General features: G+C 33.3%; 1 protein-coding gene across 2 annotated transcripts in view; it reads left to right on the plus strand.

The window, feature by feature from the left end:
- LOC136032715 (putative protein kinase C delta type homolog) overlaps nt 1-13456 on the plus strand; it is a 215811-nt gene that overhangs the window by 19717 nt on the left and 182638 nt on the right. For both annotated transcript variants that reach the window (XM_065713026.1, XM_065713025.1), the window contains exons 3-4: nt 872-1022; nt 7603-7634. Coding sequence is in view for 1 of the 2 variants with exons in the window: in XM_065713025.1 (XP_065569097.1) it covers nt 872-1022; nt 7603-7634 (183 nt within the window). In the remaining variant the exon portion in view is untranslated. The remainder of the gene's footprint in view (nt 1-871; nt 1023-7602; nt 7635-13456) is intronic.

Consider the following 13456-nt stretch of genomic DNA (forward strand, 5'->3'; position numbering starts at 1 on the left):
AGAGTTTTCTAAAGTTTCTACTTCAGAAAATTAGTAATATGATTGTCAAAATTATTTAAGCGTGCAAATAGGGCAAGGGCTTTCAGGCTCATCCAGATCGGGAATCGTAACATTTGCAAAATTTGTTTATGCTGGTGATATGATCCTTTACTTTTGGTGCTAGTAAGATTCAAGAGAGTCTGAAAGTAGAAGAATGTTCTAATAAAAGACCACACATACACGGATGTGTTTCTTTTTCAGGGAAAGGGAACTGATAATAGAAAAGAAATAACATTTTAACAGAACATGTATTTTAACAATACAACGTATTGTATTGTAACCATAGTATAGGTAAAGTGTTAAATAAAACATCTATAAAGTTGCTGGAGGTCTACCATGGTGTGGTTTATAAGTTTCAGTGTCGAATTTTAGCGTCGAACTCGAACTCCGAGTATTTTAGATTTTGTATTTGTACTGTTTGTTGTGCAAACTTAGTGTTGCGATGAGCACACGTAATTTGTTCGAAAATTACATAATTTGTTCGCAGGTGGTAGTCCATTCAATAACAATATAAGAAAAGTTCAAAAATAACAATTGCAAACTAATTTTAAACCAAACACTATCAATCGAATTTATCAGACTGATCGACTTAGTGGAAAGATATAAAGTTTAGACAAATGTCTAAAATTTTGTTTCATAACATTTTTGCTGTTTTTGCTTCATCTACCTCCCTCTTAGGTGACATTTTCTAAAATGATGTGCCACAAAGCAAATTTAAAACTTTTTTTCAAGAGGGATTGTCATCCGCCCTCCATAACAGGATCGAAGTAAAAAAATCAAAGTGATGTAATGTAAACATTCTTACTATTGTATTTCTTTTGCTTTCTTGCAGATGATTTTGACGGAGCAATATTCACAAATGGAATTGCCAGAAGAAGAGGAGCAATTAAACATCAAAAAGTCCACGAGGTGAAAGGGCACAAATTTGTTGCCAAGTTCTTTCGTTCGCCAACTCTTTGTCCCTTTTGTAAGGAATTTTTATGGTGAGTAATAGCCAGAGGTGGTTTTAGGGGGAAGAGGGGGCACTTGCCAGGGCACAGAAATCTTAGGGGCACAAAATTTCAAACAAATAATCGAACATTAATCATTATTATATATATATATTATTATTTTTTTTTTTTTAATAAAGTAGAAGGTGAAGTTGGCAGTAAGTATAAGCAAAATGAATCAAAAATTTTCGTTTTTCGAAGTTTGTTAATAAATGGACATTTTGCTAAAAATCTGTCATAAAGACTTTGGGAGGGAGAGGGGGGATGCTAAGCATGATTTGGCTTATGGCACAAAAGAAACCTGAACCATCACTGGTAATAGTTAATATGTCTAATCAATAACACCCTCCAGTTACATATGCAGGAAAGAGTAAGAAGTAGCTGTAGGCCTGCTCGAACAGTTCGTGGGAGCAAACTGTAAGTAAGGAGCGACTCTAATTGTTACTCTAAAGAAAGAAATATTGATAAAAATTATTACATCGATAGAATTACCTTCCCATGCTGATTGCAAGTATACAAAATTCAAAGTTTTATGTTACCCATGAAGAGTTATAAGTCTGAAAAAATTAGCTTCATTTATGAAAAATGAGGAAAACACCCCTAAAACGTCAAATGATTTTAATGAAAACTACACCATCTGATTCAGTATATTCGAGAAGCTTACTGCAGGGGTTTCAAGTTTTTATCTACAAATATGCAGAATTGTCATTTCTTTTACAAGAAGAAGCATCAACTTTTCTCCAGGTTTTTTCTCCAGGGTGATCTTACCAAACCAATTACCTTAGAATATCGGGACGGGGATTATTAAAAGAAAAATTAAAAGTTCCAGTGCCTTTTTAAAGGAACTCAGTTATGAAGGGAAGTTATGAGGGCAGCTAACCCTCTTCTCATACCCCCTTTTTATCCAAATCGTCAAATCTGACCAAAATATTTAGATAGATTTGGTTTAGTATAGTTTGAAATTCTTATAACTATGCCTCTTGGAATGATATGACCCCCAACCGCTTCTGGGAAAAGGGCTACAGTTAAGCAAGTATGCTGTTGCTTAAAGATAGTGTTTGTTATTGGTAAATGTATGGACATTTTTCGGCAGATAATTTTCCTTGGAGAGGATTCTACATGGGTAAAATTTTCCGGGTAAAATTTTCCACAGAAAATTTTATCTGTTGAGGGAGGGGAGTCCTGGCATAATTTGAAAAATAGCCAGAACTTAAATAAAAACAAATAATTATGTTTTTTCAACTAAAAGGAAGGAACAATATACGAACAGAAACTATTTCCTATATGAGAGTGGGGGCTTCTTTTGTATCCTTTACTCTTTACCATAACTCTAAAATTTCGAGTAAATTTCGTAACAAAAGGGCTGTTGAACTTGAATGAGAAGTCTTTCTTTCAAAAAATCTTTAATACTTAAACATAAACAGTGAGGGTCGAGGAAACGGCAGTCCCCTTATATACGTAATAATTTCTGTTCGCTTCAAGTTTAAACGTTGCTCCTTATTTTCTGCTGAGAATTAAAAAAAAATCTTAATTAAGAAACGGGCTACTAATCGTCTTGGTAAATCTAGAATGATGTAATATCAAAAAGGGGTCATTCTAATCAAAGTCTAAAGTTATGCGCATGACATCCTTAATACTAAAATTAATACAATCCTCGGTGGCGTTGTTCAGAGGGGGGCAAGGGGGTGGAGGCACTTCCCCCTCAAATAATTTAGAAAATAGTATAATTTATTGATCAGCCTTAAAACTGTTGCTCGTTTTTCAATTAATCTATATTCGTTTTTAATATAAGGAAAACGTGGAAAATAGGGATCTATTACACTTCATAATATATTCCGTATTAATGTTTTTCTAAATATATTGCCTTTGAGACCTTACAATCTAGTAAATAGGTGAGCCTAGTTAATGGCAAAATTGCAAAAATGTTCTGTGCTTTCTCGTTCACCACATTTGCACAGGTCAAGTTCGTTTCCCTGATATTTAAGGTGCTTTTATGTCCTAAAATCTATCAGTTCAATGTCAAATTTTCTTGGTTTAAACTTTTCAAAGTGGAAATGAATTTCACTCTACATGTGCAAATACAACCAAAATGGAACGATTGAAAAGAAAGGTAGATTTACAGGGATTATAATATCGTGAATCAAAGAGAAATCATTGAAAAAGAAAATAAGACTTTTTATTTTTTATGATGATATTCTTACTGTAGCTAGATAGGTCAAATCAGTTGTAGTTTGGTTATTGAATTTGGTAGAGGGGTATCTGCTCGAGGAACTATTTAATTGTTTTAATGTCTATTTGCAGTAAAGCTTCCAAATTCTCTTCTTTCTAAATGAAATGGCAAATAAGTGCTGATAACGTCCTATTCCTCATGTTTCAAATTCACATAGTAACCCATAAATGTAGAACTGCCTCTAACTATAAGGCATTTATACATAGACGTTATATGCCTTATACATAGAGACTTCAATTTTTGAAATCTCAATTTCGATTTTTCCAAATATTTCGTTTAAGAAGCTCGACAAAAATTGATACAAATTTACTAAGAAAAATGATTGTTATTAGTCGCAGTTCACACAACGCAAGCACTACTTGTGGGGCATTTATCTCTGCATCAGGCTATTGTACGAAATGTCTGCTGAGAATAGAATAAAGTGAATTCAAACAAAATATGTATAAATTCTCACAATTTAGAAGTTTTGTGTGCTTACGAGTTTAGAACTTTTTCTGTTGTTATTAGTTATATCATGCAGAACTAGGAGACCTAGCTTCACTTGTGAAAGGAACTTTAGGCATAAAGACGGTATTCTGTGTAACCGCCGGAGATCTCCGCCGGAAATAACCGCCCTCATACCCTTATTTACATAAGAAAAATATTTGTGTAATTTTCGTAGATTTCATTTTTTTTAAACAAGGATACAAAGGGGAAGGTAATTTTCTAACTCAAGGAGTAAATTTTTCCGTTCCAATTGGCTTCTCTGGAAATTTTCAATTAATTTAAGGTTTCTGCCCCAATGGTGCCAATAATTGTTAAGATTTTCTAGGTATACTTTGTCAAACAATGCCCAACGGGTAAGTTAATAATTCCGACTTTATTTTTCGAATACTTTCAAATTAAAAATACAATCGCTATTTAAATGTGGGGAATGGGCATAATGTTACACAATCTGTGATAATACTTGGACTTGTCCTGTATCTTGACTTTTCGCATAATGTTACACAATCTGTGATAATACTTTCACTTGTCCTGTATCTTTATACGCTAAGGTTTGACTCTTTGTCACAACTCTAATTTTTAAAACAATAAAAGCTTTAGTGTAAAGAGTGGAGTGTTGAGGAGGGGATCAGACTTTCGTATACAGAATAATTTCTGTTCGTTTTAATTTTTAATATCGCTCCTTACTTTCAGTTGAACAAACTTTTTTTTTAGATTTAATATTTATTTAGGCAGTCCTATTGCGCTGTCTATGATTTTAGTTTTGCTTTATGTGGCCCGCTGACATCAATGCTATTTATCAATAAAAATTTGCGAACCCACCATTAAATCAATTTAATAAGAAATCTTAAATAATTTTTCAACAAACAACGTATATTAAAAGTTTACCACAAAAAAATTAAATCCTACAGAGTCAAATATAATTTGAAATATAATTATAATTTCCTCTCAGAGTCTTGCTCAAAACCTCAGTATGCATTCAACGCAGATAAAAATTATGTTCTAAGTTGTATAGGTAGAGAAGCAATCATGGGATTTGTGCTTAGTAGTTTGTAAACCTTGAGAAGAGTTTTACCTAGGACTGACAGAGCTAAGAGCAAATTCGATCTCTTTTTTATTTTTCTTCCCTCCCTTCTTTTTTGGGGAAGCCTTGCTCCCTCTCTCACCATCAGCATTGTTTTACTTTATGATTGATGGACTCCCAAGAGTTCATATGCTTCTTCAATAGGTTTTCAACTGGTACGTGGCAAAATTTGTTTGGATTAACAAAACAAGCCAGATGAAATGTTGCCGAAAACATGACAACCAATAGCAAATAGCCCTAAATTAAAAAAAACTAGCCCAACAAAACATAGAATGTTTTGTTGATCAGTTTCGTTGAATCCAACAAGACCGATAAGTTATACCCACACTTTTCTGCGTTTTAGAGAAGTGATTTAGTACTAGAATGAGGAGTTTTTTGGAAAATCATAAGTTACTGGTAGAGAGACAATTTAGGTTCCGTAGAAAAAGAACAACAGAACAGGCAATGACTTATTTGACAAATGAGGCATTAGATAAATGTTTTAAAATAGGTGCTTTATTTTTACATCTGATAAATGCTTTCGACACGGTAGACCATAAACTTCTTCTTAAAAAGTATGAAATGCATGGTCTGAGGGGAAATTTTTTAAGAAGTTTTGTAAGTAATCATTATCAGTACGTTCAACTAAATGATTCTTTTTCAGGAGAAAAACTGGTTGAAATTGGTGTTCCGCAAGGATCAGTTCTTGGTCCTATATTATTCTTGATATTTATAAATTGTTTACCAAATTGTCTGAATAATTTTTGCTACAGAATAAAAGAGCTAACGGTTAACCCCACTAATGAAACAGTTTTACTTTTTGCTAATGACACAATAACAATTACCAGAGCTAAGACAGTGCAGCTGCTTGAGAAGTCAATTAGGGAATCAGCTGATAAAATTGTAATCTTGCTGAGGGTAAATAAACTAAGAATAATATAAGCAAGTCTAATTTTGTCATTTTCTCACGATCGCCGGACTTTTACCCATGGATGAAGGAATTAAATACCTCTAATGGAGTTATAAAACGGACTGTTTCTTTTAAATACCTTGGGATTGTAATTGATTAAACTTTATTTTTTAACCAGCATGTAAGTTTAACTATTAAAATTCTAGCAAGAAATCTAGGTATAATGAAAAAACTCCAACATTTTTTTTCCTAAGTCTGTGCTCCACCAACTTTATTTTTCTTTTTTCCATCTTTATTTTTCTTCCACCGTCTTTATTTTTCTTTATTTCCTTAAATATTTTTCTTTCTTTATCTATTAAGGAGCATGCAGCTTTCAATAGTAAAATCCTGGCAAGAAATATAGGTATAATGAAGAAACTCCAACATTTTTCCCCTAAGTCTGTCATCCGCTATCTTTATTTTTTTTTCTTATGCACCCTTTATTTTTCCATCTTTATTTTTCTCTTAAAAGTTCAGGATTAAGTAGCGAGGTAAATGAAATGACACTATTTGGTGCCAGATTATCCAAATAGTGTATCTGCATTATCTTGGGAACGGCCTGGGAGATCTGACTGATGCTTTCGGTTTTTTAAGCAGAGGGGGTTATTTAGACATCAAATTCTGGATTGAGAGAGGCAGAAAAGGTTAAACATATTTTGTGTCTAACCTGCCTTAAAGCTTTGGCACTTTAAGCTCTTGCAGTAAATTCCCCCTCCAAGGCTTCTTCCTTTAATGGACATATTTAGCTCAATGGTTAGGAAAGGGTGCAGGGAAGCCAGGGTGCAAGGGGGCCTGCTATACTTTCACTTGATGGGGTTGTAGCAGAGACCACCCGGGGATCAACATGGCTTAGAAAACGCCAACAGTTTTAAAACTAGTAAAAACATATTTTAAAGTCTTTTTTTGTATTTCAACCCTATCCGAGATTTTTAAGGAGTCGCACCTTTCTTAAGGGTGATAAAATAAAGCAATGGGAAAAAAACAAAAAGAGATAATATTCATTCAAATGAGCAAATTAACTGTGTCACAGATTAAAAATTTGAATCCAAGATATCACGAGTCAAAAATGATCATAATGATCCTTTTTTAGGGCAGGCTTTTAAACAATCAGCAAGTTTCAAAGTCTATATCCCCACATAAAGGTACCTCTTACTTACACATCATTATTGACTTTACAGTTTCCTTGCTATGCACAAATAAAAATGGTACCAAATTTCTGTAAAAGTGACATAGCCAGTTTTCAATGGGATATAAAAGAATTGTATAAAGGTTTCATTCACTATCAAGCCATTTTATTATCAATTACTGTCTTACTTTTTCAATTTTTCTTTTGCTACCGTTGACTTCTCATAACAATCTAACTGCGGCTTTCACTGCTCAAAGCCAATACACTTAAATGAGCTCATCTATTTCTAGTGGATTATCAATAAAGAAAAAAAAGGATTTTTATATAATATATTTATAATAGTAATTCATAATTTAAAGAGTTCCAACGTTTTTTTCGTATCCAGGAATCCCAGATATTTTGTAGTTTGATGAAAATAGAGGTTTTGCTTCGAACTTAATTTTACCATCTCGTCTCCCTTTGGTTATCTTACCAATTTTGTGTTGGCTTTTGGCAATTCATTTGGTTTTTGTATGCGAAATTGCCTTTTAAGATCCAGTTATCGTTCAAATAATTCTTTTAGGTATCAATGAAACAAGAAAGTCTCTGCTTTTTAGATTCTTATTTATCTTTTAAAACGCTTTAACTCTTTTTATGTTGTTTTTCCTCTTAATTTTTTATTACGCAGAAGTTTTTGTCAGATTTTAAAAATAGTACTCTAATATTTTACCTTTTTTCTTCTAGGGGTTTTGGAAAGCAAGGATACCAGTGTCAATGTAAGTTTTCACCCTCTATTTCTATCTTAATTTGACTTGTACACTTATTTAACTTGAACGTGATAATGATCAAACAGTTCATGGTAACGAACTGTAGTAGCGACCCGGCTCAATAGTAACCGAAACTCTAAAAAATGGAATTTTGATACCAATAGTTACATCAAAAGAATCGCATTTTAATGCTGATTTTAAATATATAAGTTTCATCAAGAATGTCTTTCGGAAAAGGAAGAGGGTGTGTCTTTACTCCTCTCGTGTAGTTCACTTATAAAGGTTAGATTTTGCTGTTGTTTTCTTCTTTGTTTTCTTTTCTTTCTTTTTTTTTTGAGCACTGAGGACGACTTGGCGGAGGTCCTTGTCGAAATATTTGCTTGTTTTTCATATTTAGCTACTGGCTGATAAAATCCTCGTTTTTTCACCTATTTGTTTTTTCTCTTTTCATTTTTATTCCCTTTCTTTGTTTTCATACGTCATGCATAGCCAGTATGGTCTCAGAACGTATTTACATCAACTGAATGGTCCTAGAACGCCGCAAGAAGGCTCATTTTAACGGAAATTAAAAGTTCTAGTGCCCTTTTTAGGTGACCGAAAAATTGGAGGGCACCTAGGCCCCCTCCTACGCTCATTTTTTCCCAAGAGTCACCAGATCAAAATTCTGAGATAGCTATTTTATTCACCATAGTCGAAAAACCTAATAACTATGTCTTTAGGGACGACTTACTCCCCCGCAGTCCCCGTGGGAGGGGCTGCAAATTACAAACTTTGACTACTTTGGTTACTGGGAAGTGTACAGACGTTTTCGGGGGGATTTTTTTGTTTAGGGGGGGATTTGAGGGGGTTACTTGGGAGGATATTTCCATGGAGAAACTTGTCATGGGGGAAGAGAATTTGTATGAAGGGGCGCAGGGTTTTCTATAATTATTTGAAAAAATTAATGAAAAAATAAATATGAAAGTTTTTGAGTAGCATTAAAACTTAAAAGGAACAAAAATTATTACACATATGAGGGGTTTACCTCCTCGTTATACCTCACTCTTTACGCTAAAGTATTTTTAGTAATTTCAACTTCTTATTTTACGACCTTTTTGATTCAGAGGTCATTCTTAAGGAATTGGGACAAAATTTAAGCTTTAGGGTAAAAAGCGAGGTATAGACGAGGGTTGAACCCCCTCATACACTCAATAAAAACATACGAATATAGAAGTTCTTTACGTAAATTAATTCGTAAGTTACGTATACTTTTTACCAATGAAAACGTTTGTAAAAAATTAACAGTTCTAGTTGCCTTTTTAAGTAATCAAAAAATTGGAGGGCAACTAGGCCTCCTCCCTCGCTCCTTTTTCTCAAAATATTCCGATTAATCGCAATTAATTAATATGCAAATTTCGTTTTAATTATTTATGTGCGGAGAGCCAAGATCAAAACATGCATTAATTCAAAAACGTCCAGAAATTAAATAAAAAAAAAGTTTTTTTAAATGAAAGTAAGGAGCAACATTAAAACTTAAAACGAACAGAAATTACTCCGTATATTGAAGGGTCTTTTCCTCCTCAACGGCCCGCTCTTTACGCTAAAATTTCTTACTGTTTTAAAAATAGAGTTAAGAGAAAGAGTCAAACTTTATCGTAAAGAGCGGGCCGCGGAGAAGGAAAAGCCCCTTCCATATACGGAATAATTTCTGTTCGTTTTAAGTTTTAATGTTGCTCCTTACTTTCATTTAAAAAAACTTGTTTTTCTTTATTTAATCAGTAACAAACACACATGCTCATAGCTGTTGTCCAAAGAGCATACAATGACGTGAATACAACGCATTGAAAATCTAGTACCTGGGAAAATGGTTAGCTAAATCAATTCTGATCAAACAGTTCGTAGTAACGAACTGTAGTAAGTAGTGACCCGGCTCAATAGTAACCTAAACTCAAAAAATGGAATTTTGATATCAATAGTTACATTAAAAAAATCGCATTTTAAGGCTGATTTTAAATATATAAGTTTCATCAAGATTAGTCATACCCATCAAAAGTTACGAGCCTGAGAAAATTTGCCTCATTTTAGAAAATAGGGGAAAACCCCTAAAAGTCATACAATCTTAACGAAAATCATACCATCAGAATCAGCGCATCAGAGAACCTCATTGTAGAAATTTCAAGCTCCTATCTACAAAATTGTGGAATTACACATTTTTTGCCAGAAGACAAATCACGGATGTGTTTATTTGTTTTTTTTTTGTTTGTTTGTTTTGTTGTTTTTTTTTCCCATGGGTGATAGTATCAACCCAGTGGTCCTAGAATGTCGCGATAGGGCTAATTCTAACGGAAATTAAAAGTTCTAGTGCCCTTTTTAAGTGACCTAAAACATTGGAGGGCACCTAGGCCCCCTCCCACGCTCTTTTTTCCCCAGAGTCACCGGATCAAAATTCTGAGATAGCCATTTCATTCACCATAGTCAAAAACCTTATCACTATGTCTTTAGGGACGACTTACTCCCCCGCAGTTCCCGTGGGAGGGGCTGCAAGTTACAAACTTTGACCTGTGTTTACATATAGTGATGGTTACTGGGAAGTGTACAAACGTTTTCAGGGGGATTTTTTGGTTTGGGAGGGAGAGTTGGGGGGTTACGTGGGAGGATATTTCCATGGAGGAACTTCTCATGGGGAAAAGACTTTCAAGAAGGGGGCGCAGGATTTTCTAGCATTATTTAAAAAAACAATGAAAAAATAATTAAGAAAAGTTTTTTCTACTGAAAGTGAGGAGCAGCATTAAAACTTAAAACGAACAGAGATTATTACACATATGAGGGGTTTACCTCCTCGTAATACCTCGCTCTTTACGCTAAATTATTTTTAGTAATTTCAACTATTTATTCTACGGCCTTTGTGATTCAGGGGTCATTCTTAAGAAATTGGGACAAAATTTAAGCTTTAATGTAAAGAGTGAGGTATCGACGAGGGGTGAACTTTTGATATACGCAATTAAAACATACGAAAATAGAAGTTCATTACGTAAGTTAATTCGTAAGTTACATATATTTTTTACTAATGAAACGTTCGTATGAAATTAAAAGTTTTAGTTGCCTTTTTAAGTGGTCAAAAATTGGAGGGCATCTGAGCCTCCTCCCCTGCTCCTTTTTTCTCAAAATCTTCCGATTAAAACTATGAGAAAGCCATTTAGCCAAAAAACTTAATAGGCAAATTTCGTTTTAATTATTTATATGCGGAGAACCAAGATCAAAACATGCATTAATTCAAAAACGTCCAGAAATTAAACAAAAAACAAGTTTTTTTAAAAATCACTCTGTATATGAAGGGGGCTTTTCCTCCTCAACGTCCCGCTCTTTACGCTGAAGTCTTTTACTGTTTTAAAAAGTAGAGTTAAGAGAAAGAGTCAGACTTTAGCGTAAAGAGCGGGGCGTTGAGGAGGAAAAGCCCCTTTCATATACGGAGTAATTTCTGTTCGTTTTAAGTTTTAATATCACTCCTTACTTTCATTAAAAAAAAAACTTGTTTTTTATTTAATTGGTTTTAGGCTTCCCTCACCAAGTGAAATGGGTCTAAAAAATCCTCCTTCTCCTTTAGTGCATGCTAGATATAAAATGTCTCAACTTTTGACGTACAGAAAATAAGAGCGTGTTCGAATCTTTGCTCTCAGTAATGGGCACTCGAATCTTTGCTCTCAGTAATGGGCACTTCAAAGTGTGGCCTAGAAATAAATAAATTATAATGATATCTCGGTCCTATCTATTTTGTTGTTTTTGGCAAGAGGTTCAAGAATTTGAAACATTTTGTGGAGGAAAAAAATATTATATCACATCCTATACATTTTTCTTTACATAATAATAAATGGTTTCATCTTGGTTATCTTTTCATCTTTTAATCTAATTAATTTTCATCTTTGGTCTCTTAACAAAAACATTGAAAGCTAATGTTTCAAGCACTATATAAGAATTACCTTGTCTAGCGTCAATTTAAGTTTTAATCCCTTTCCGTACCTATTGAACATCATCCCCCTCATTTAGTCTGATCCCTGCAATCATTTTACAAGAAGCTATGTATTTCAAAGTGTGTAAATTAAATCACATTAGTTCTGGGGGTTGCCAATGCCTCGCTTGTTTTGGTCGATCTCCAAAACTGTCTAGCGAAAAAAAAAACATATTTAACTATAAAAATATGGTGTTGAAGTAATAAAAAAAATAGACTTTCACAGTAATCTTTTGCAAAACAAAAATATACAAACAATAATCAGACCAGAAACCCTCCCCAACTTATCTGCATAATTAAAAAAAACTATTCAATGATCTTGATTTTATAATATAAACAAAATAAAACAAAATAAACATAAAATAAACGAAAAAACAAAGACTTTGTTTACTTTTCTTATGGCAAAGTAGATGTATATTCTATCTTAAAACATTTATTTAAATACAAACGGGTGCCACATGGGTAAAGGCAGGTGAATTAAAACCACTCTGAATGTTATTGACTTTTTTAAAACGAATTCAAATAAAAATTTCAAAAAGAAGTTTTTCAAAGGATAGTAAAGGCCATATTAAACTTAAGATCAGTAACAATAAAGCTTAAATTGAACAGGCAAATCTTAAACAAACTTAAACAAACAAACAAACAAAACTTTAACAAACAAACTAAACAAACTTAAACTTAAACAAACAAAACTAACCACAAACCAAAATAGAGATTCAAAGATTAGAGATGAATTCGTAGTGATATGAGAAAAACGTAAAAAATATGTCATTGAGCACATGATGTGCTTACGGATAAGATAATTAACTTTAAGTGAAAACGGCCCGTGAAGGCACAATTTTCAAATAAAAAGGGGAGCAATTCTACAAAGATAAGGGGCGTTGGATTCTATAAAATCGCATGATGAACGTATGAAACCATTTCCTAGTTAAGGATGTCCTGTCTCCCACGATTTCAACTTTCAAAAACCAAGTAGATACAATAATCTATCTCAAAATGTAGGATGTCAACTTATTCTGAAAAGATATTTGAGTTGAAGAGAAGTTTGGAGCTAAAGATAAGTCAGTGTTATTTTCATTTTCGTAATTAAAGGCTTGTTAGCCTTATTTATGCCCTCTATTATTATCAAACAATAAGTGGTAACGAACAGTAGGCAGGGATTGACTTGTGCTAATGACATATGATAAACAAGAAATATAGATAATATAATTAAATAGCTAAGAAAACAAAGGTAATATCAGCCAGTGGACAAAAAGGAATCGGAAAGGACAAAAGCAGATATTTCGGCAAGGACCTCCTCCAAGCCGTCTTCAGTGTTCAAGATAAGAGTAAACTCGAACAGAAGAAAGACTGAATCAAACAAACAAAATCGATCCAAAAAAAATGAAAGATCATTCACCAACTAGATTGGACTAGAGTTTTCTACTTAGTGATTGACTTAGCTTGCCTGCTGACCTGTTTTTAATAAAATTGCGGTCAGATGATCTAAGGATAAAAAGCAAAAGAATGTTATTTGAGTCTTTGAATATTAAGTTATTGTAAATTAGGTTTATAAAAATATCCCCAGTATCTCTATTAGAAGTGAGTTCTCTGTTTATGTATTTCTAAGATAGCCTTCCTAAAAGATTGTTAGAAATAAGGATATCTTAATGAAAATCTTGCCATCAGATTTAGCCTATCAGAAAACCTATCCGTAGAGGCTTCAATTTCCCACGGAAAAGAACTTCTCCCTTCGTAGATCAGTTGCAACAATTGTATTTGATTAATACTGGTACTGATTTTATATGTGTTTAGTTTAGGGTTTTTTCTTTTTATCTTTATTTCTCTTGGGATGAAGATGCCTAGT

This window comes from Artemia franciscana, chromosome 11 (genome assembly GCF_032884065.1).
Source record: "Artemia franciscana chromosome 11, ASM3288406v1, whole genome shotgun sequence".
In the NCBI taxonomy this organism is placed as follows: Eukaryota; Metazoa; Arthropoda; class Branchiopoda; order Anostraca; family Artemiidae; genus Artemia; species Artemia franciscana.